Source organism: Chaetodon trifascialis, chromosome 9 (genome assembly GCF_039877785.1).
Source record: "Chaetodon trifascialis isolate fChaTrf1 chromosome 9, fChaTrf1.hap1, whole genome shotgun sequence".
Taxonomy (NCBI): Eukaryota; Metazoa; Chordata; class Actinopteri; order Chaetodontiformes; family Chaetodontidae; genus Chaetodon; species Chaetodon trifascialis.
In genome coordinates this window covers 19,183,744-19,209,327 of record NC_092064.1, presented here as the reverse complement: position 1 = coordinate 19,209,327, position 25,584 = coordinate 19,183,744, and the positions used below count along the sequence as shown (strand labels likewise).

Below are 25,584 nucleotides of genomic sequence, written 5' to 3'. Positions count from 1 at the left end.
TTGGTGGGGACGGAGCGAGGGCTGGAGAGATGGAGTGAAACTGAGAGGAAGATTGAAAACAAATATCTGCATGTCTTTGTTTAACAATATCACAGTGGCCTGTGCCAGCAAACTACCACCCACCACCAGCTGTGCAACTATGCACCAATACTTTCACTTACAGAGTAAACCAAGGAGAAATTTGATCTCCATTACTCCATCCACGACTGAACACTCGCACTATGCCGTTGTCATTATGTTCAATTACAGAAACAGGAAGCAAGCATGTAGAATTACTGAAAGTGGAAACTGGGCAATGACATGTAATTACTCTGCTGCAGTTTGTATTCATGGCTATTTTCTTGGTTGTGATGATTTTATTAGTGTGTAATTTAGGTGTCAGGAAAAGAAACCATTAGGGAGCGCAGCAATGGCTCTGCGGGAACCACATCATTATCACATCTGCGGAAATGGTGATGGTAATGTTCATTATGTGTGTTTGCGTCTATCAACCAAAGTGTCATCACAGCGGGTTGCTTTAGCTGTTGATTTCCTCTGTGTCGCTCTGTAGTTTAAGCTTCAGCGCTGACTGTCTGCTGACCATTCTGAAGAAAAGAGTGTTTCCTAACAGATTTGCTTGCAGATGATTGAGTTTCCTGTCCTGAAAAGCGCTGCGCAGACACACAAGTGCCTTCCCTTTTTATATGATTAGACTCCACTCAGGATATGCTGTGAATCATGTGACACGTTAAACTACATGCACCAATAATAATGACAAAGATGCATAATTGTAGACAAAACAAGTGACAGGTGTAACAGAGTGCAAGTGACAGGGGTCTCATCAGGAGCATTAAGTGAAAACACCTGTGCACTGCAGGTGAAGCACGGCAGTATTGGGCTTTTCAGGGTTTATCACAATGAGTGCTATGTGAATCAAATACAAACCCACAGAGTAACTGCACGTTACAACTGCACCATTTTTCCAATTAGATCCATAAAAACAAGCTTTTTTACTAAACCAGTGGTGCTTTGGAGGTCACACACGGGTGGACAAATGAGTGAGGTGACGCTCCCTTTAGACTGTAATTTAATTTGGGAAATGACACAGCAAAGCCTTCTTGCCATTGTAGTGATGAAGAGCAAGAAAGCAAATTAGGCTAATTGAGTATTTCCACTAAATGCCACTTCATGCTTTTACTCCACCACTTACAATATCATGCTAGTAACAAAAACCCAATACAATTTATAAGATAATGCTCCAAAAGGGGTCATTCTACATGAGTACTTCAAATTGTGTTCGTACTGTTCATCTACTTGGGTCACATTTTGAATGCAAGACTTATTTGTAAATGAATAATTCTGTATTGTTGTATCCCTGTACATCTTTCTCCGGTGCATCCTGTTGCACCTCTTTTTGTTTGACTGTATCCTAAACAACTTTTCTGTGGCTCCAATTTTTCCAGACACTCTGCAAACATTCGACAGCATTTTCAGCCATAAAGAGAGCGTTCTTAACCCTGAGGGCTGCATCAAAGCATGCATTCTCCTCCAGAGCTCACACACAGCAAAGGGAACAAGCCGGGAAAACCTTCTTTCCTCGCATTTGTGTTCGGCCACAGCATCAGCTCACCCTTTCTTGGTTGAGCTGAAAGGCTGCATGAAATGTAAACTAGCTGAGATTAAGGCTATTCAAAATGCCTTTTTAGAAAACCAAGGCGAGACACTGCCAAACCAAATACTTATACAAAGACTAATTGGATTAGATTTTTTTCTGAGCTGGAATGGGGGAAGAAGCCATGAGTAAGCAAATTCTCTATGTCAGCACAGCTGGGTCCCCTGAAACTTAATCATCTCGACCTGTTGTTGGTGGTTGTGGTTTGTTATTTATTTAAGTCCATGCTGCAATAAAAGTCAATTAGAGTTCAGTCTCAAAGTAATGTCTTTTTAAGTTCCTCAAAGCTGTCAAAACTTGTTGGATACGATATTTACATGCGCCTGCTCATAATGCAGCCTTTTCTGCCTCTATTTCTGCGCACATTCTTGAAATAACGAATGAAAAGGTGAATATTCTCCACAAATAATTCATTCTGGTTGACAGCCAGAAGAAAGTCCTTTCAGATTTTTACATTTTTCCTAAATGTGCCTTTGTTTGGCATCCGTCAGAGTGTTTTCGGCGCACCGGGGTGGTGGGTGGGACCTTACGCGGATCCGAAAGAGAGACTGGGAGGCGCAAAGAGAGGAGTGGAGCGCAGTATAGAAGGGGAGAGACAGATGACAGAGAAAGCGCAGCTCACTCAGTTTGTCTCTCCGACACGTTGCCGGCAGCGGCAGTTTTAAACTCCGCATGAGAATACAGGCTGAGGCGCTGCTTCCTGTTTACAAAACAATAGTCTGAAGAAGAACAAGAACAAGGAGAAAAAGAAGAAGGAGGAGGATTGAAGCAGTCACTCAAGTATCGCAACTTTCAGGCAGAGCCAGTAAAGGTGAGTGGCTATTAGTCACTAAAACTATGATAAGAGGGAGTTTCACTGTGTGAGGCCAGAGTTGTTCAGCAGAAGCAGAAATGTGTTAAAATACTGGGAAGAAAAACATGATGCCACCCTGGTGATGTTACCTACAGTGAGTAAGCCTTTGTTCTTGTGTCATTTGTTCCACAGAAAGATTTCTAAACTGTCTGCAAGAAAGACAGCCAGGCAGAGAAGGGAAAAGCTGTTTTAAGTCAGCTCAGCATTATGGGTCTTACCAAACATCCCTGTGTTCTCTGTTGCCAAATGATGGTGTCAAGAGGTCAGGATTGCCCTTTGCTGTCTGGGAGTTCCTTATTAATTCCCCACTGAACAGACCTACTTCTTCTCAGCAACTTAAGCATGAACAAAAGCATGCTCTCAAACGCATCATGTACCAATACCACCTGCAATGACACCCACGCCGTGAATGGGAATAGCAACCCAGCACCAAGCACCATCATGTTTTTGGCCGGTGTGGTGGGAAACCTCCTGGCTCTCTTCATCCTCGGGGTGCACCAGAAGGAGCATCGCTCCAGGTCCTCGGTCTTCTGTATTTTGGTGACCGGCCTGGCCCTCACCGACCTGCTGGGCACCTGCCTCCTCAGCCCGTCTGTGTTCGTCTGCTATGCCCGCAACTTGTCCCTGATAGGTCTGGGAGGCGAACGCCTGTGCAAGCTCTTCGGCTTCGCCATGAGTTTCTTCGGCCTGGCACCCATGCTCATCCTGTGCGCCATGGCCGTGGAGCGCTGCCTGGCCATCAGCCACCCTTACTTTTACTCTGTACACATCCGCCGCAGCTTTGCCAAATTCACTCTTTTCTTTATTTACCTCTTTTCTTTGGGTTTCTGCCTCCTGCCATACGTCGGCTATGGCAAATTCAGACAGTACTGTCCTGGGACGTGGTGCTTTATCGACATGGATGCGACAGGGGATGAGAGGGCCAACTTGGTGCGGGCCTTCTCCCTGTCCTACTCCTCCCTCATGGCACTGCTGATCTTGGCGGTGTTTGTGTGCAACGGTTCAGTGATTGTCAGCCTGTGCCAGATGCACCGGAGCCAGATGATGCGGCGCGGCTCGCTCGGGTCGGGCGGGAGAAGGAGGAGGCTGAGCCTGGCCTGGTTCGGCCAGGGGGAAGAGGAGATGGACCACCTGGTGCTGCTGGCTCTCATCACGGTCATCTTTGTGGTCTGCTCCCTGCCGCTCACTGTAAGTTCACATTTGACCTTCCCTCAGAGTGTGTGTGTGTGTGTGTGTGTGTGTGTGTGTGTGTGTGTGTGTGTGTGTGTGTCCCACAGATTGATATGCCTTTTTTTTATTGTACCTCTGAATCATGATTTGTCAGCATCTTGTGAATTTATTAGACTGGAAAAGGAGGAAAGTGCTGACACCCTTATGTGTCATTTATTCAGCTGTTGAAACATGAACCAAACCTCCTCAGTGAATTCAAAAGAAGTTTGGGAATGTTTGTACTGAAAGAGGAACAGAAGAAAAAAAAGGGATTTTTTGGCAGTTTTAGTCATTGTGATCACAAACATGGGTCCCTTACTGGATGTATGTGTGCACACTCACAGCGGAGGGTAGTTTCCAGCATGAAATAGCTTCATTTTTATCAGTAGAGAATTTCTCAATCTCCTGTGCCTCTACACCAGTAAAATTAATTCCTTCCCCTCTTGCTGTAATCATTATGTACATAAAAAGCTCAGCCGGCATGGCGACCGTTGATGTTTTGCTTGCCGTGGTATGTGTTTGTGTGCCCTGTTGGTGTCTCCCTAACGGTCGTGCTTTGCTCTACTGGCTCCACTAATAAAAGGTGTGCCCGAGAGAGCAACCTTCCCCACACAAGGCATGCTGCCGCTGTGTCTGTGTGCATGGTGCGTTTGTCTACTTAACTCCATATCTGTTTATGTTTGAGAGGAGTGTGCCAAACCTGACAACCCTGGAGGACTGGTCCGGCCCTGCCTTTCCCCGAGGGCAAAGCTCCTCTGGCAGGAGTCCGAGGTGAACCAGCCTCCCGTCTGTGCCCCTATTAGCCAGAGGTCCTGAGGCCAATCCAGTTTGAGAAGTAAAAACCAGCTGGATGTTGTGATTCATGTGAGATATGCTATAAAGGAATGCCTGCCTTTAGATGTTAGCTTTTTTGAAACCGCTCAGGTCTGATGATCAAGTGTCTTACAGGAAGCAGTAAAAAGTGTCTCATTGCATCTGGATGGCTTGTGGTAACACTTGGCTTGAAGGTCTGACTAACCCACGGTGCATGCAGAAGTATTTGTCCCAGAGCTGTGGCTGAGAAGCCGCTGAGGGTATGAACAGTGATGACGATATACACTTGTCAAGGCTTCAGGAAACCGAAACCCGCACCTCCTACAGAGCGCTCTTGTGTCTTGCTGTACGGAATTGTAGGTCAACTCCAAAACAGAAGCAAACAACATTCAGGTTCACAAAATACCTCAGTGGAAAAGTAAAAGGTCATTTCGTTCAGGAACTTCTTTTTTGCTCTTCTTTTTTAGTTTAATTTGATTACTTTGCAAACCTTATTTTAGATTTACTCATCAATATTCATCCACCTCTACCAAACAACATAGAGTTATGAGCCTGATCTGTAGTACGTCATTCTGAATAATTCAGGACCCTGTTATTAACTAATCAATGATTCATCCATCATCTAAGCATACGCGTGTGCGTGTGTGTGTGTGTGTGTGTTTATGCGTGCTTGTTCGCTCATGTGCCAGTACATCCTCGTGGTTGTGACCGAGAGAACTGAGACAGCGGTGTGTGAGTGCTTCTCAGTAGACTTAACATGTTTCCAGACTGATGTGGCTTCATGATTAACAGCACTTAGTTTGCCTGAGGCTCAACAGATGTTGGGGAGAAAGTCTGATGCTGTTCAGCGTAATGAAAATATTGTCAAGCGCATATCTGGCTGACTCTCCTCTCAGCACTGACACAGCTCAGATGTTTGCAAGTTCGCTCCTTCGCATGCACAAGTGTACGAGCGGAATCCAGTCATTATTCTTGCATTTAAACAACGATGTGCCAACACAAAGCATGTGTTCCAGCTCCAGCGTGCGTTTCCGGGTAGTCTTGATTTACTCAAAGCACTTTCATGTAACTGAATATACCTTAGAGAACGATGCTTTCAAGCTCTGAAGAATGGGCTCCGTTTGCAGCCTGCCCTCATCAGCAGAGACTGCAAACTGGAAAACGAATGCTTCCTTTTTTAATGCAAGTTTGGCAGAGGGGATGAAAAATTGAAGAGTCAGAAGACATTTATTATTTTCGGTGCGTCACAGGAGCGGATGATATTGCAGACTTTGTTTTTGTGGGTCGAGTTGCGAGGTCTTGTGTTAGCTAAGTGGCTTTTGGACAAAGACAGATGAGGCAGCATATGCTCTGTACATTTCTGAAGTGTGAGTGTTTCTCAACTCCAGCAAGATCATTCATTTTTCAGGAGGCAGGAATTCACATGTGGCGTGACCAGGGAAGTGGTAAAAGATGACCAGAAATGCAGACATTTCTCAGTGAAGCAAAATCTTTTTTCAAAGCGGTGTGTGTGTGTGTGTGTGTGTGTGTGTGTGTGTGTGTGTGTGTGTGTGTGTGTGTGTGTGTGTGTGTGAGTGAGAGAGAGAGACTTTATCCTTTGTCTGTAAAAGTCACACCAGCTTCCCAGGCTTATCGCTCTGCGGCCCTGTCCTTGTGTGTATATCACCTGCCCCTGATTTAAACCTGCAGTACATACTGTTGACACACACAGCTGAAAAAGATAAGGTGTCATTAACTGAACTTGCTGTGATGAACGTTTGATTTATTTGATGTAACGTCCAACATGAGGTCCTTCTCGGTTTGTTCTAGGAAGGACAACTGGCACATCATTACAAATGCCACGTGGAAATATGATTACTGCTAGATAAACATTTTATAGTACAGCTATAAGAAACCATCAATTCAAAGCCTCCACTCCCACTGTAATCAAACACAGCGAGAGCTACACGGTGTAAGATTACACTAAGAACTTTACAATTAACAAACATACAGTAAATACAGAATATAACACTGCTGGTGCTGATAGAAAAGTAAGTTGATCAAAGAAAGATCCTGCAAATCCTGAACATTTGCAGGTTTCAACGTCTCAAATGTGAGAATTTGCTGCTTTTTTCTGATCTGTGCATATTAGAATGAGGTTGTTACAGACATTGTTAAACATTTTCTGACCGTTTGCAGATCCAAACAATTATCTATTAATCAAAGAAATACACTTAATAATTAATGGATGGGTTAGCATTAAAGCTTGCCATCTTTTATTGCAGCTCTAAGTGGACTTATTGCTGACTTGTGCATTGCTTCAGCTCTCATGTGAGTATTTCGGGTCAATATTTCATTACCCTGAAAGAGAAATCAGCACTAGTCCATTAGGCTTTGCTTGTCTTTGACCTGCCATCTTCAGTTTATAAACGATCAGAGCTGTCTCCTGCAGGGGACAGCTACAGACTTATAGCCTGTTTGTGACCATCAACGATAACCCCCCTCCCCGCTGTTCCTATGGGAACCACAGAAGCTGCCTGGGGCCCACATGTTGCCAGTCAATGCCTGGATCAATAAAGTGCTGCAGAGGTGTTACTGTATGTGAAGCCCTCAATAACACCAGGAAAGCTTTTATTTTTAGGGGACTGTCGCAACTTTAATCCAGGGCAGCACTGTGGGGCGGATTTGAAGCACAGATGAAGGTTTCCCTCAGTGTTGGTACTGTGTTTGAGTGTTAGTCAGCAGACTAATATTGACCTGTGTGCGTGAGGTTAGATGACAGGTAGTGAAACAAAGATCAATAAACTAAATTAAACCTCACTGAGTTGTTGAAAGTATTACAAGGGTCAATATAGCAGCTGTAAAGAGACAGTGTTCAGAAAATGCGCAACCCTGTGATCATTAAGATGCTGAATAATAGAGGTCGGCAAGTTAGAAAAGGAAGGAAGAATTAAAGCACTAGTTGTGTATCCTTGAGGTGGAATAAAAGTGCTGAATGCATTTCCTTCCTCTTAAAACATTCTTGATGAGACATTTTTAGTTTACATTGCTTCATTTGTTGTCACAATTCTACATTTCTTGGCACGTCACCCCCACCTGTAGATCAGTCAAACAGCCCGAAACCATCAGCGTGACCAAGTATTCCATCCCCATGAAGCATATACATGGACATCCTCTTGCACCCAGTCGCTCTGTCCAAATATAGATTGAAATAAAAACAAACTCAGGGCTTCACAAAAGCACAGAACATTCTGTGAGTTGTAAAGAAAAAAAAAATAATGGAAATATCCATCCTCTTCCAGTAGCTCTGAGCAAACCGGGCCAGAGTGATGATTGTAAGGAAGAAGACAAATAACAGCTCTGACACATTTACAGTCACAGGGCATCATGCCTCCAGGAGTCGGTGCAGCGCCTCATAAATCTGGGCTCTCTCTCAGACTCCGCCGAAGGAAACTGCTCTGAAACAAAAGCAGATGGAGTGAAGTTTTTAAAACGGTACGTGAAGCAAAACATTCAGGTTGAGTCAGGTTCAGGAACCAGTTAATGGAGCCATATAAAGGCTAATGCTAGATCCTGCTTTTAAATGACATTAAGATAAATGTGACAGTTTAGCTACCCGCGGGACTTTAACATCAAGCGTACGACTGTTAGAATAGCTCCTCGACAGGCCCAGTCAAAGTCCAGACTCGAATGCTATTGAAAATATGTAGAATTACAGGATGATAGTCATTCACAGACACTCCTCACATCACACTAGATCTGATTAAGTAAATCAGTGTGGAGGAATAGGGGAAGTCCCCAAATCCAGATGAATCCAAGATGACTCAAAGCTGAAATCCCTGTAATGCCTCCCAGAGATGGCATCAGACGAGTCCTCTATTGCAACAACACAAAATGTGGAAATAACATTTGTCTTTGTGACAGCAGCATAGTATACAGGGGGTCAGACGCATCCACACATGCAAAGACATACACGTGCTGTGACAGTAGAGATAAGAGCCAGCTTTGCATCCCAAATTGTTATTGTGCTTCAGGTGCTGCCAGGAGATAAGCGTCATTATGAGCTTCATCCAGGTTGCTATAAGGGAAGCTGATACTCTGCAATCAGCAGCTGGCTTTGTGAAACGAACAATGAGGATTTCTTTTCTTAGTGGATGGATGCTTCATCCTTCATTCAACATAAACACAACACAGGCCCATTTGGACGTTCATATACAAGCACACATTTGCTCCTGTTACTGTTGTCACAAGGCTTTCGTGGCCATTTTTAACCTGGTTTATTGTATGTCGTCACCTTTGAGCCACACAGGGCAAAGCGGGACAACAAACGATCGCAACAAAGAGCCTCGAGGTAATTTGTAGATATTGAACCCCTTTAATGTGTCATTGGAGTGTGTGGGTGCTGGAGAATGTGACCTTAGGCTTTCGTCAGAGCACAATTAGAGGCGAGCGTGTGCTGGAGGGATTTTTAATGGATGAGGCACAGAATGATGAAAAGAGACTAAAGACAGATGTGGAGGGCAGATGGGAGATAGAAAACAGAGCAGCAGAGTTTATTGTTCCAGGATGGCTCAGTTATGTGCTTTGCTGAGCCTTGCAGCATATTTTGTATGCATTTTATAGCTGAAATAGATCAGACTGTTTTTTCCTGTCTAATTCACTTTAATGCCTTTAATTTGACATTTTGACTCTAACCTGTATTACCTCATTTATGTGGCCACTTGGGGGCAGCAAAAACAAGATGTAAATGCTAGCATGTTGATGTACCGTTCAAGCGAGTGAAGTAACAGTAAAGCTGTGGGCTGGAAAACCAAAACAATGAGCTGAAAGATGCCAAAATGCATCAGAGAGCTGAGGGTGATAATCTGACTACTCTTTCACACTGAAGTAATCATGTGATTTATGCCTGATATAAAGATGGTGATTATAAGCACTTCAAACTGAAACCTCTCATACGTTTAAAACTCATTTCTTTGTTGCTACGCTTTTCTCTAGAAGTGGTATTGTCCTTTCTTGGATTAGTCATGATGTCTCACAGCTTTGTTGTTACACTTGTGGCAAAATCAATACGAATTTTGAAATCAACACATTGCTATATTGAACACTTTAACAATGAGCAGTATCTTGTTGCTGGTGTTCGTGTGTTCATGTTTTATTCATTCTTATTCTCTGTCCCCTCAATGATCTCCAGTCCGTTCCAGTTGGACTGCTTACCACATATTGTCTCTGCAGTTACATATGGAAATCATTGCTTTGACAGTAAAACTGGGCAATATGAGGAAGAGCATACCATCAGCACAATGCAAGTGTTCCCCCGTAATGTTTAACTCTCAATAAACCCTTTAATTTACAGACCCCTCAATAACCACTAGTCAAAGAGATGCCATTATTTATGATGGTTGCAGTGTAATATAATTGCTCATGATAGATTAAATGTGTGTTTATGAGTAATTCACATTGTCAGTATTGGAAGTATGACATGTCGCGTTAAAAAGAAAGGAAACTTAATACCCCTGCCCCTTGAGAAACAGGCCCAAATTTGTCTTGCGTTCACACTTTGCTGAACATCTTTGAACCACAGCCCAGCGGCGTTGGCAACAAATGTGCAGTTTGCAACAGATGATATGTGGAAACCTCATGTGTTTTCATCTGTGATGTTTCTGATGTGTGCACAGGTTCTGCTTTTATTGCAAAAACTATTGCACTGAGTAGATTTTTAGTGTATATTCATTTAGATTATATATAACATATATATATTTAAATGCATTTTTCTGATTATACTCACATACTTGTTTTTGGGTAGTTTGCAATGCTGGCATTTTACTTGTAACAGCGTCTTTTCACTGTGTGGTATTAGTACTTTTACTAAAGTAAAACCCATGGGAGATGGCGGAGGGAAACAAGAAGCTGATGTGAGTCAAAATGATTTACCACTGGAAGAGCTTGTGAGTAAAAGTGTGGAAAAACATTAGCGGGAGGGGGTTCAGCAGCACACTGGCTAATAGCCATGTGCATCTTTGCAGGATAGTTTTATGGAGCTGAAGAGGAAAGATGGAGATATTTCCGGAAAAGTAAAAGTAGAATTGTTGCCTTTAGTTTTAGCCGATGGCTTTGGACACATGTGATTAATTCGGCTTGTTTTGTCATCTATTTATTTATTTATTTTTTTGTAGGTTTTTGTGAGGTTGAAGCAACAGATAATTAAAGTTTATATGAGAGCGTGAAACATATGTGCACATTCTAGTTTTCCCAGCAGAATCTCCTCCAGCAGCTTCAAGGCCCACACCAAACAGCTTATTACATTTACCAAATAATAAAATCTTATTGATCTTGGCAAAATGGTATTAGTTGTGGGCCTGTATTGCATCTACAGCAGATGAAGAGCTGTCTGCCGAGAATAAATGTGTCCTGTCCAATCGATGGTTGCCTCGTGACTCATATGTTTAGTTACACGCACCGAACAGCTGTTGTGTAGGAGTCGCTGTCATTGGAGAGACTTATAAGTCATCTTCTTTCAAATGCTGCTATTTTAAATCACTGATTTTGTTAATGTTTTGTTCGACCCAGCAATTAGCAATGAGGGTCTCTCATTAATTGTGGGAAAACAAGAGTAGCATCAACAGCATTCTTCCTCTTCTCTCATTAAATGCTTTTTTAGAACATAAATGTTTGGTCCGATCAGCCAATTAATTAAATATCTGATTGACAGTAATTTAACAAGAATCGATGAAGTTTAAATAAAAAGTAAAAAGACCAAATGTTCTCTCCTTTCAGCTTCTCTATTTTAAGGATTTGCTTCTATTTCTTTTTCCTTTTTTTTTTCTTTGACGTCATTTAAATTGAGTATTTGAAGGGGTCATTGTGTTTACACCATACAGATTAATCAGTGAAGGGGTTAATTGATTATTATTGGGATCATTAGTTCCCCTTGGGTCAAGAATCAATCTGAGCGTTACAGATGATCGAGCCTACAAAGCTTGATGAATTTTTGTTCAGGGTGGGGAAAACTGTTGATCTCATGTTTCTGATAATTTATGTTGTTGTTGTTTTTAGTCTGTTTGTCTTTGTCATCCTCATCATTCATGATATTTTTAAGTGTATATTTAGAAACGGCATATTTTCTATTAAAGCCATCTGCTTTTGGATTTCTCTTATATCATTTGCTGCGTCCCAGATGAGCTCCTCTTCTCTTTCCACTTTGTATTTTCTCAGATTTTGGACCTTTGTCCCTTCTCCTCTCATACTGGTTGAGAAAGACCACTGAGCTGTAATTGTGTTTTCCTACTGAGCTGCACTTGTATTGATCTGACAACAACAGAAGCTTTCAACTATTATTGAACTTTTTGGAAGCAAGGCACAGAGATAGCAACAGAAGGAAGATTTCCCTTTGAAGTGCTGGTGTGCAAAGTCATTTATAGGTTGTGTGCATGTGTCTAAATAGCATTTATCAAGGAGAAAATATTAACAGCTGTTCCCAAGACATACTGAAAATATCAGATCTTTTTCTCATACAACCATTCATCATGTGCACATTATTTAGTACTTGGTTTCTTGCTGTGTGTGTGCAGTTATGTGTCCGTCCGTCAGAACCTTCATTGTTCACGCAGCATTGTATGAAATGGGCTCCACGCCCAAGTGTAGAGTTCCTCAACATTATGGTTGGGACCCCCCGAGGTTTCACTTGATATGCAGAGGCTGATATACTGATATTTGTTTGTTCCAAAAAAGTGAAAGTGAAGCAAAACAGGAAACTTGTGGCCAGACAGCTAAACAATGAGCAGGAATTCACTATAAAGCCCCATAATGACAAGGGGAGATGCAGATTCAGATGGTAAATCTCTGTTGGCTCATCACTATGAGCAACCTCAACATTGTTTTCACACTGTAATTTCATACATTGTTATCATAAAAAATATTGATTGTAGTCGCTGTTAATTGATGGAGGTGATCAGCTGGATAATATCTCTCACTCTATCAGATACAGATGCTCACGGTTGTGTTGTGTAGCTGAATACAGACATCAGAGAGCACACCAACCAGAGAACAGCCAAACTTTTGCCATTTTAGCCGTTAGAGTATTAACGTTAATATGGCTGATCTAATCTGCTGTGGAGAAGAGACGCCTGCTACCTTTATGGTTGCTAATAAAAAGGAATGGGGAGAGATAAAGGGTTTGACTCATTAAAGTCACAGCTTAACAAATCCGGTAATTTTACCAATGAGAGCCGGATCCAAAGTGGAGCTGCTATCCAAACCCCTCCCTGGTGTTAACTTTAATAGTTAAATCTTCCGGGACAAGTGGGTGCACAGAGAACAATAGGATTCTTGTTTCATACTCCACCTTGCCAGCACTCTCGGGAGATATATGACCTGTTAAAACTTGGCAGCGGTGAAATACAACACCCTCACATCAAACAAACCAACGTGGTGATCATCTGCTGTTGTGCTGAGGGACTTGCGAAAAAGGGATATGACTGACATATAGATCAATAAAAGCCCGACATTAGAAAACAATAAGGTGATATGAGATGGACGCGTCAGTTCATCTCAAATCTGTCATCAGGAAAAGAGAAAAATTAATAAAGTAAGAATTCATCCCCATGATATCATGCTGAAAATTACCAGTAAAGGAAATATGGATGTTATTGAGGTTTCATTCCCTTTCCTGTTCCATGAAGTTGACCTCAGCTGGCATCACAGAGGTTATGATTCATCGTATTCACTTTAAAAAACATATTTGTGCTGTGCAGTGGCCTGGCTTCTGTCATAACTAGTAAATAATCAAAAACTGATCCTGCTGATCGTGTACGAGTGATGCAGTGTGAATCACCCAGATTTCCTTCTCAGTAATTGATTATTCCTGCATGTTAAAGCAGCAGAAAACTCTCGGATTTCCGGCTCAATGCGTTTTGGGAACAGGCGGCGATAAATCTTCTTTGTGATGTTTCCAAAATGTTCTGCTGCGCATGAGATGAGTACAAAGAGCATCTGAGCCAGAGTATGCAGACAACAGGGACTAAACAAATTCAAGATAATTGCAACCAGGCAGCCAGTGCAGATTCTGTGGTTTGGGATTTTAGGACCCAGTGAACCCTAGCTGATGTTTATAGTGCATAGAACCCGAAAATATGTGATGGGAATAAGTTCCCCCTCACTTTCCTCTGCTCCCAGGGACTTCCTCGCTATCCTAAAAATACCATCAGTGCTATTGACCGTCACAGAACAATAGCTCGATGATTGGTTTTACACAATGATGCTGACAAATGGTTAGTCCCCAGATAAGTTATTCTAAGTCCATTTATAGAAAGCTCAGAAACAATCGATCGTCACCAAACAAATGCGTATGTCTGTGGATAAAAAAAGAAAAGAAAATGGAGATATTTTCTGATGGTCTTTTGACTGGGAACTAGTCTTTGGTTTGTAAGAAAAAGCTGAAATTGACGGAGAGTTGGCTTTTGACATACCAAACATTTTAAAGAATAGTTCAACATTTAGCTTTTTCCCTTTCTTGCAGAGAGTTAGATCAGAATATCGTGCTTATATTTGAAGGCTAAAGGTGAAGTTATAGCCAGCAGACTATTAGCTTAGCATAGAGACTGGAAACAGAAAATGGCCAACCTGGCACTTCTCTTTAATGAGCATGTTATATCTCATTTGTTTAATCCGTACAGCAACCAGGTTTTATATAATGTATTTTGTATTTTACTATTTATTTGGGAGTCTCCATCGTTCGTCCTTTGGACAGATCCAGGCTAGTTGTTTCCTGCTGTTTCTGGCATTCATGCTAAGCTAAGCTAACCAGCTATCTGAAAGACATGACATCGTTAGACAGTTCCTTAATCAAGATAAACTTCAGGCATGTAGCAGGAAGGTTTTACACAATTTTTATTATTATCATCAGTTACAGTTATGACCTTTAAAGGAATGAAAACAGATGAATAAATTCTTTATTATAATTTCACAAAATATTATATATATCCTATATTTTCTTAATAACACTCATATGGTAGAATTCAATATTTTTTAATGACACTTATATGATAGAAAAGTAAATGTACAGGGTATCATAACTGTTGGTTTTCCTAATATAGTATACTGTGAAAGCAGTAACCCCAGGAGTGTGTCTGTGCACTGATGCATGCCATCATCCAGGCATCCATCTTTGTTGTACGCTGTTTGAAATTTAGCCTTAAAAGTCCTTTTAATGCTACTGTCCAGCTGACGCCCACTCAGGCGACCCCGCGCACAGACTCACGGTCCCAGCAGCCCAGCAGGAAAAAGTCACAGTTTGATGTTGACAGCGAGGAATGCTGGACACCAACTGTTCAGACAGAGGTAACATTAACAAAAAAACAAGCTAGCTGACTCTCCCAGGATCACCGAAGATCAAAATAAACATGAAAGCACAGCTGCGTTTTGCCTGCTTATCAGCATTCATCCTACACATACTACAAGGGGAAGTACGTGCGATTGCTTTAATTCACATGAGCGTCACAAAGAGGAAATTGATTCGTTGAACACGGTCTGAATCATGCAAACCTGCACGGTCAGTTGGGGCACCATCACTTAGCAGGTGGCGCTACTGAAAATCTGGTAGGACTGCACGCCAAAGTCAGCCAGGCGGTTTGGGAACTTCTTGTGTTTAAGCAAAAACAGTGTTGTGACATTGCTGTCATATGAATTTTATATTAATGTTGTAATTATGCTTGTTTTTTTAAGTCATAGCAAAACCAAAACACCTACAGACAGATGACAGATTGTCCTGACTCTGGTTTGTTGTTGAGTCAGTCAGGTGAAGTCATCCAACTACAGGGCCGCAGTGCGTGTCTGGACTTGTGATTCTTTTCTGTGTTTAATGCACTGCTGGTCCTGTTACAGTGTGTATTCAGTTGCCTTTTTTAAAAAAGAAAGAAAATTAGATTGGACAGCAGGACATTTACAGCAGAGTTACGCCAACCTATCACAGGTTATTTCGACCAGAAACTTTTTCAGGTCATCTCATGTGGTTGGTGGATTTTGCAGAGCACGCTGATTCAGGCGTGACCAACCACACTAATACCCATTTTTCTATGCAGTGGACCAGTTTAATGGACTGTTTGGCCACATATTCTATACACACATATATGTAGAGCTAAACTGGGAGTGTATTTACAGCCTGTGTGCTCATCTGACCCCTTGGACCAACTAATAACATTATCACAGATGTTATCACATCTCCAGAACTCAGTAATGAAGCTGTTGTAATAACTGATAGAAACAACGGATAAACCTACAAAAATAGAACCCAGGTTTTAAAACAACAAAATTATTTCAAGTGGACGTTCTTTCATAGCCAAAGAACATAAAATGCTCAATTTATAAAGCTCAGTTGGGGTAAACTGTTGGCCAATGAGATGATGAATTGTGCACATGGCCGGGAATTAGAAAAGAGGGACGTGGCTGCCGTCCAGGTGGCTCTCCGTGACAGGATGTGTGTCGCAACCAGCTTCACATGACTGAGATGAACTGGCTCCAATAGTGAAGTGTAAGTCAACAATAATCAATAGCTTTCAATTTAGAAATTGTGACTTCCTTTTGTTTTTTCTGCGCGATGACAAAGAACATGACTTCTCTTGGCCCGAATACCTTTCAAAAGATAACCTGCCGCTGATCTCAAAGTGCGCACATTGCATCATCAAACAATCATTAATTATCAGCAAATAGGCAGAGTGCAGGCGCAGGGCTCTTATCTCTGCTGAAGAGGAACTGCAGTTAATGCCTGTTGAGTCCCTTTCTGTTGCAATAGCTACACGGTTTTGCAACACGGCCAAAGTCAGCCTATTCTTATCATATATTTGCACATATCAGCCCACTTCATATTTCACTTTCCTTTGCTCAATTTGTAAGTTGGCAGCCTTTCACAGACGCTTCCACTTCCTCTTCGGTGTCGCTAGTGTGTATGGTTTCTGTAGACAGTTTCTTTTTTCAGTTGTCGAGCTTACAGCAACTCCTACAGCAGCACACAGCACAGGTTACTCATCGGTTTGGTTTGGTTCGGTTCTCCCATTTACATCACTCACAAGGAAAACGGATGATAATTATAGATTCTGTACACATGAAGGCTGTATCTTTTATTTATTGTGTTATTTTCTCACAAACTGAGGAAGAGAGTGACGCTTAAAACAGCATGTTTGATTTATAGCAGGAGGTGTGTGTGTGTGCTTGTGTCTATGTGTTTTACTGATGTGGGGACATAAATATGTGTACACAGTCACGTTGTGGGGACTAAATAAGGAAGGTAGTCCCCACAACGTGACTGTGTACACATATTTATGTCCCCACATCCTTAAATGTGTAAGTTTCCTTAAATCACTAAATTTTCGGGTGAAGACTTGGGTTGTAGTTAGGGTAAGTCTGAGACTGGCTGCCTGTGTGTGCATGTAAAACGTTCCGTTATCTTGCACTTTGGTCACTTTGCATGCCAGATAGTTGACTGGATTGAGTGTCCAATCCAAAGTGCATTTTGCACAAAGATGATAAAAGGTCTAATGGCTCCAGGTAACTCACTGCAGCCTTGGGCACTTCTTTAAGAGGAAACACACTAATGGACGTCCAGACAGGGTAATTCCCCTGATGAACCTTGACAGACTGGCTTAACTTCCCCACGTTGTTGCCATGTATTAACATTCAATGCTCTGTTCTTTCTTTCTTCGTGGAACACATTTACATTCATTTGATGTCTGTGATGCTTCCCAAAGGAACAGGTCGATGCTGATAAATATACACATGATCAGGAAGCTAGAGAAGTGTTGGAAACGTCATAATGAACAATGGGATTACAGGCACATGATGCATAGAAACGCTCTTGCCAGCACACACCCACTCACTATTCCTCTCTGTCTCTTTTTCTGCATCTGACACAAACCACCTCCTCACTAACTGCATATTATGGAGCGGTGAAATTCCCCTTCAGCACAGAAACACTCTGCTAACCTTTACATTAACGTCTGCACTACATGACTCACCACGAACATTATCAGGAGGCCCTTCAGGAACTCAATCTGGGCCAAAGGTCAGCGTGGTTAGACAGACCAGAGACAAACATGTATATTTGATTCTTTGGGTATGACGTCATGCCACACTGGCTGAAGAAACTCCAGGGAGAAAGAGTTTGTGAGAAATGATGGCAGCGGGTAGAAATCCAATCAGCTCTACTGAATTTTGGATCAATGCTGTTTGTTGAGCAGCTCCTTGTCATAGTGTCAAGCAGGCCTAAGACAGCAGTGAAGTCTGTGTGAAAACTTCTGAATTGTGACGAACTTTCTCTGAAGTGTACCTTCAGGCATAGTTACAAGAAATGAGGAATGGAAAATGGTTTTAGATTAAGATCGGGCAGAGGCACAGTGGAAAAGCTGAGCAGATTTTAATCAGGTGTGAAGTGAAATGAGGCAGAAACAATGGAAAAGGTTCAAACCTGGAACATCAGTTTCACATACCTTTGACAGGCTGTGTCATTCTTTGGTCTGATCCGGTCAACCACACCTCCTCACTAAGATTAAAGTTTCTGTACCCTCCTTGCTCAGAGTTGCTCTCAGACACTTCCTGAATCACACTTAAGCTAAGATTCCTTGCTAGGAATTTTAAGGCTAAGTTGGGAGCTCTCTTAGAGGACTCTAAGAAGTTTGGTGAATACGGGCCCTGCTCATTTGCTTTGTGTGACAAGAATATTGAGATCAGTCTGAAGTCTTTTCATTAAGTACAGGGAGTGTTAAGCTCATCATGAAGACATTAAGTGAGGGGGAAGCAGCTAACTTAGTGACCTAGAACACCTACCATACTCAGTAATTAACATGTTTTTTGCTTGTTTACCCTGTACATAAAACAGACGTGGTTTGTGGTCTTAGGACAAGTTACATGCTGTAACTTCCTCCAGTTTCATCCAGCTGGCTGCACTGAATGCATGCAGCTGCTTGAGCCTTGTTGTCCTCGCACACACACTAGTTCTCAGGGTTACACAATGAAGTCAGAAAGAAAGACAATGTCAAGTCCAGCATTATTATCAATGCATGAGGCTTTTCTATGATAAATGGTGTATAAAAATAATTTTATTTTCTGTAAGACACTGTCCTCTCTTTCTAGTTTTTTTTATTGTGAGAATTACCTGTAAATAATAAAAACAAATGAAATTATCCTTTTCCTAAAAATACAAAGGGGGTCGGGGGGTTTTCTTTTTAGCTCTTTTTGGTGTCTGCAGGTTTTCCTTTAAGGTTGCACACAGTCCCCAACCGAGAACGCAGTACAATGTTACCTGAGGTGACACGCAGGGCGACAGGGATCGTAACATGACTCACTGTTAGTAGTAAAGCTTAATTGCTGAGCATAGTCTGTAATGCTAAAGGTAAGCAAATAAACAGTTTTATTAGCTGAACTGTGTGACTACAGTGGATAAGAGAAAGTGTCAGTGAATGAGTCATGAATGAAACTACAGCTTTGCATCATAGTGAAATTGCCATCATGTCTGTTCTCAGCAACAGTACCTGGCAACCCAAGCTGTAGCCAGTGACACTGCACAGGAATATTGTGTGTAATGGAAGGATGCAGGATGTTGTCCGTGGAGCACATGCAACAGCAAACAGCTCCTGTTTGCAGCTCTTTATTTAAAGCTGTGATCGCCAACATTTTTCTATGAACAATACATCAAAGTAAATGTTTGTAGTGACTAACCCACACTGGATCACCACCCGGCAGGCTTCACAATCACATCGAGGTGGATATCGATCTTCTCAAGTTACTCTTGGAAGGACAGCAGTTAAGCATAATCCCCAAAATGCTTAACTGCTCCTTCAAGACTTGTGCAACACAGTGCATTTCTGTCTCCGCACTTGGTCACTGCTGTCCTGTGTGAAATGCCTGTAATCTCTGCATTGCCTCCTCTCATCCGCGTGTAATGATCCTGCAGTGAAACAGGATCAGGAAGTAGCAGTTGGGAAGAGTCCTCCAGGACCAACAAGATGGAAAGTAATGGCTCGTAGAGTGTAGACATCCATTACGAGGTCTGTTTCCTGAAAGACACAACAGTCATCAGCCCCAAATAGCATCTCATGTGTCTCTGCCAGGATGTACCCATTTACACCAGCTGGGTCCAGGTACACCAGGAGTCTCAGTACACTGTCATCAGGATGTCTGGATGCGCTCAGTCAGATGATTTAGACCTGAAATTATTGGTTGATTGTTCGATTCGTTGATCAAAATAAAAAGAATCTGCAGCTGTTTTTATAATCAATTCATCTTTTAAGTCAAAAATACCAAAACATTTCCTAGTTCCACCCTCTCAAATGTGATGATCTGCTGCTTTTCTTTCTCTTGTGTGATAACAAAATGAGTATATTTCACTATTTTATGGGCAAAATGAAAATGAAAATAGTTGTTAGTTGCAGCCCTGAAATGATTTCTGTTTTCTTTTGGAGATGTTTTGGGGGGTGATGAAACCTTCATGAATAAAATGGCAGGTTTTTTTAGTCCTTTCTCATGCACATGTGCTCGGCGCGACCCGGTTTGACTCCAGACATCAGGCAGTGCTTTTAACAGATGGTCCGTCTCAGGAGCCACTCGGTGCACCTCAGGTTATGGAAACACGGATCAGCACCGCGTGGTTTGACTGGCCACAGCCAAATGTACCAAAGGATAAGCCCTGTTTGACATGTAGCTTTAGATATGACTCAAGATAAAGTTTGCAGAGCAGTGGGTGACGATAGATGAATGTGTTTACACGTACAATATGCACTGAATGTGTGTATGTACAATATGCACACATGTGAACAGATTAACTTTTTGTGCATCGATACGTCTGTAAGGATACTCATGGTATGTTCTTTCAAAGCTTTCCGCTTCACCGCGATTCTCTGTTCTCCTAAATAATCATCCTGATCCTCGTTGGCTGTATAACTTTTCTGGCCTGCTCTTCATCCACAGATGATTAATATGCTCCTGTTTAAGAAGAGCCTGACATCTCATCACTTTTGGCCCCACAGCCTGCGGTGCTTAGAGAAGACAGTTTGTGATTAGTGTCCCTATGTGCGGGGCCCGAGGTCTGCCGAGAGGACCATAAGAGGCAGGAAGGAATGGGGAAGCAGGAGCAGGGGTGAGGGCGGTAATGTGGAATGAGACAGCAAGGGTGAGGGTGATGAGGATGCATGTCTGTTTGAAATGTTTCTAGCAACACTGCGTGATGAATGAGGTGGATGTTAACTGCGCCTTGAGCACGTTTGTCATGGTGTTTGTTAGTGTGTTTTATGTCAGTGAGCCTAAGTTTCATGTTTAAGTATTAATTTAAATAACAAATTGTTGCGAGCATAAGGCCTCTTTCTTGGTCATGAGCCAAGACCGGTAATAGTGTTGACGTGAAACAGGTTACTGTCAAGAAAGGATATTTTTCTCTTTGTTACTGAGCGCTTTAAAACATGTATATGATCATCTGCATGCCTCCTGCGTTGTGCTGCTGTCCGCTAGTTTTAGCCCAGTTTTCAACTAAGAACACAAACTTAGGAACTGTTTATGAAGAGATGGTTCAACCCCGCCCTGGACATAATCATTACAAAACATGATCGTTATACATGATGAGATGAATACTGTAATCTATGGGGGGAAATTGACTGACTGCTTGACCAAGAAATGGCATCCGGTCAAACTCTGAAATCGGTTTCTTGTCACAGTCAGCAGCATTAAAAGGAAATGTGTTATCTTTTGAAGGGAAACTGAGGCCACACTGTCTCAATCTGTGCACACGCCAGTTCTGATTGTGTGTGTGTGTGTGTGTGTGTGTGTGTGTGTGTGTGTGTGTGTGTGTGTGTGTGTGTGTGTGTGAGTACAATTATAATTTTTTTTTAAAAAGTGAGAAATACTTAATGTATTAAGCCTGGGAAATCAGAGCAGTAGAATCCAGCAGTAATTCTGACAGCATCGTTTGCGCAATTCAAGAAATTTCACACAACCTCAAATAACATGATTACTTCCTAAAAAGCCAAGAACATTTGGGCGTTGTTTTGTTCCACTTTGGACCGTCTCCACTTCTGACACATCTGAGATGACGACGCTGCTCAACATCTTCTTTGAAGAATCACAAGATAATTGCTGTTGTTTTGGGTTTGCATACAGTCAGCCTCTTCGCCTGCCTCTCTCTGGCTGTCTCGTGTGTGTATCTGTAGATCAGTATGTGGGTGACCACATCCGTGCGAGCGTAGCTTGTTAATGATCATGGAGAGGACATAGTCAGCCCTGTCTCTGGTCCCTCTGGTAGTCTGGTTTGGCCTGGCTCTGGACTTGCTCCCTCGGGCCCCTCTCACTCTGTCTGTAGCTGATTAGTTTTCAGGACAGGCCCTAGCAACAGAAACATTTACACCAATGCACAAAAGCATTCAATCAGCACAAGCCATTAATTAGTCCGATGTTTGGTGGATATTTCATGGAGGAAATGGAGAATTGTTGATAGAGAAGAGGAGCGAGGTGACAGAGGAGCTTCCTGGGCCAGCTGCTGTCTCTCTCTGTGCCCGGGATGAATAAGCAGCCAGCTGCTGCCGTCTAGGCTGCCTGTCTGCAGCCTGTCACACCTCAAAGGTCAATGCAGGTAGAAGTTGTGCTTTTGTCATGTAGCATTGTCTGCATCTGTATTCAGGACACTTCTGAAAATTAAAGGTGTGTGCCCACACAGCGTGTTTTATTGGTACAAAGAGACGGATGTTGACATTTGTTCAAGCCCAGTATAACAATATGAACCGCAGTTTAAACTGACGCTGACAGCGAACATACGCTTTCATCTGCCTTCAACTCCATCATGTGGTGCAGTTACAGAGGCTTGAATCAGTTGGCTCCATCCAGCAGATAAAAGGTTTAATCTTGTGACACAGCAGGTTGCCAAAACTCTGTCAAGACCTCTTGAATATTTTAATTCATATATAAATTATTTGATCAGTCATTTATTTTGTCTGTGACAAAATGAGAAAATAATGACAAATTCACCATCTGCCAGAGCCCAATGCTGTGTCGTCACTTTGTTCATTTTGTCGAATCAATACTCCCAAGAGTCCACTGTAATCAGCAAATGACTCATATTTTGGCAGATTCATGACTGAACGCCATTAACTGACTATCAAAATTGTTATATATACATTTTTTTTCAATTGCATCACTGACTGAGTTGATTGTTTGCTTGCAGTTGGGCAGCATAAACCAAAAACACCCAAAGAAAACATGCTGTAAGTGTGACGGCACTAAGATGTAATACTCATCTCCCCAAGCTGTTGTCTGTTCCATAGTATTCAATTACCATCATAGAGTACTTTATATGTAAGATTTCTAAAATAAATCCTAATTCTGGTACTCAATCGCCAAAACCACTAGTATCAAATAGTGGACAGTATTAATTTGATGATCATTTACCATGGAAACACTAAAATGTAAGATAAGAAGAGAATGAAAACAGATGGATCGTGATTGCTCGACTTTAGTCTGGTTTGGTGCCTCATGCCAGAGGACAGGTGGTGAGGAGAGAGCAGGAATGATGAGATTCTGCATGCTGAGAAGCTTTGAGGGCGCGAATGTGAAGTCTGCTGAAACAAAAAGCATTTATGCTGCCAAACCTGCTCACAGACACAGCTCTCTTGTGTTTTGCAGGCTTTACATGCGTAAGACTGTGTCTAACCTTCACCCCCTCTTTCTTCAGATTGCAGGTTTTATCAACTCCATTCACCCATTTTGCGGTGACACAGAGAACCTGACAGCCTTCCGCTTCTACGCCCTCAACCCCATCGTGGATCCCTGGGTCTTCATCATCTGCCGCAAGTCTGTGTTTCGCCACCTTTGCTCTCTGCTTAGCTGCCGCTTCAGCCGAGGAGCTGTGAAGACGACGGCACACTGCGCGCTGTCTTTACCCCTCGACAATCACATACAGCGCAACCCTCCAGACGTGACAGTTCCACAGACCAACATGTACTCCAATTTACCTCTGTGACCCAACAGAGACCCTCAGCTGTGTAGGAGACTTTCATGTCTGTTAAAGCAATGGAGGAAAACTGTGTAAAGAACCCTGAACATTTGCATACACGATTCCTCCAGTCACCACTTTAAGGCACAAAGACTTTAACAAAGACGTGTCTGACTCAGCGGAAGTCTTCTCGATGTGGCTGTAACAGGTTCCCTGTGAACTAACTGTGGAAAAAGTGATTGCACTAAGTCTTAAACGTCCGTGAACTGATGGAAACTGTTTCAAAGTTGCCAGAGGAGTTGTGCCATAAAACAGACAGCACTGTAACGTAGCACTAAGGAACACATCAAACCGTGTCATGCTTATGTGTAATATACTGTCAAATCAGAATATATGCACTCGGGTAAAGCTATACGAGTAAACAATATGCATGAATGTGTACTGTCTTTTCTCTCAGCTTTTTCTTTAACACACTGCCATTCACTCTTCATTAATGGATTGCCCACATCTACAGTATCTATGACACTCACTACAGTTGATGACAAGTTAATCCATTTCACCTGTGGAGAATTATAACATATCCATCATCAGTCCGTGAGTGATAGATCCAAAGTGAAGGAGAAGTTGTCACTTAGTTAAAGTAGTAGAAGTAGTTTTCCCAGATAATGTGCAGTATAATTCTAAATACAAACCCGGACTTAAAGTAGAATAGTCAGTCATGTCTTAACATGACTAAAAATGTCGAGCCACGCTGGCTGTCCGCTTTACACAGCGGCTCTATGAGCTGAATGCTAATGTCAGCACGCTAACATGCTCACAGTGACAATGCTAACGTGCTGATGTTAAGCAGGTTCAACGCTTACCATGTTCACATCTTACTTAAGCGTGTTTCCTTGCAAACATTTGCTAATTAGATAAAATTAATTAGATTAGATTAATTAGAAGAAAAGTACAGCTGAGGCTGATGGAAATATGATCAGTTTTGCAGGTATTTGGTTATGAACCAAAGTACTGGACCAATGAGAAGTTTGATCTTGTCATGGCGATCAAAGAAAACTTAAGGGCTCACCAAAGTTACTACTGTTCACCCTCTTGGCACCATCTGCGCCAAATATGGAAATGCATCCAGTGCTTGTTCAGATGTTTCTGTCTGAACCAAAGTGGTGGACCGACAGACCGACATCTGCCCTCTCCAGAACAACGCTGCTAGCGTGGCTGAAAGAGTGGCTTTTTCAAAACACAGATCTTGAAATTGCATTAGTTATTTCTTGATTAAGTGCACGTCTGGCTTCATGTATTTACATTGTTTCAGGTGGTTTGATCAGTTCAAAAAGGATTAACCTGTTGTTAAAATGATGTAAGCACTCAAGATCAACAAATTAAAAGTGGAAATTTTTGAGGGTTAATCTGCAGTTAAACCTGCCTTTTTGCAAGTTTAGCTCTTCCTTCAAGAAGCCAGATCAGTTAATCAAGACCACATTTTGGACTATTCCAAACCAGTCAATCAGGTTTAAAAGGCCACTTTAGTCTCAAACTAACCTAATTCCTTTACCTGTCTGGACAGTAATCTCACTGTATTGCATGAACATTTGATCCCTCCCCTTCTTCTCATTCTCATTCATTTCTAAGCTACCTGTGATGATGATGATGATGATGGTCTGTGAATGTTCTTTTAAGAGCCTCTTTGTGTTTGATAAACTCTGCTGCTGCAACATGCACTGTGAGAAATATTCTTTTGTTGTTGTGACTTTAATGCTGTAACTGCATTTAAATATACTGTATTTATGCCTTTTACTCTGTGCTTTAATGTTGCGTGTGCTTGTTGTGTTCGTTTGGTCCATGCTGTGGAGTGCAGAGATAGAGGGGTAGCAGAAACAGTGATTTGAGTTCAGTTGTTGCACTTTGACTTTTCACTCTACAGTCTTTAAAAGCTCAGTCATGCATGACCCGAGGTAAGTCACGTTACCACTTGCACATTTGGCCTTTGAGGGTATAAGTAACTGTGTGTACATCCATTAAAATGAATGAAAGAATACATTTTTAGAAAGAAAAATAGTGTTCATTATATGGTACACATTTTGTTCATGTGAAATAAAGTATTAATAAAAGTCTCACATCGTC

The 25,584-nt window shown here is 42.0% G+C and overlaps 1 protein-coding gene across 1 annotated transcript; it reads left to right on the top strand.

Moving 5' to 3' along the window:
- The first annotated feature begins 2,243 nt into the window (after positions 1-2,243).
- ptgir (prostaglandin I2 receptor) lies at positions 2,244-25,584 on the top strand. The gene is made up of 3 exons (XM_070969607.1): positions 2,244-2,462; positions 2,637-3,692; positions 23,203-25,584. Exons 2-3 carry the CDS (start codon positions 2,847-2,849, stop codon positions 23,488-23,490), a joined length of 1,134 nt encoding a protein of 377 aa, XP_070825708.1. The 5' UTR covers positions 2,244-2,462; positions 2,637-2,846; the 3' UTR covers positions 23,491-25,584.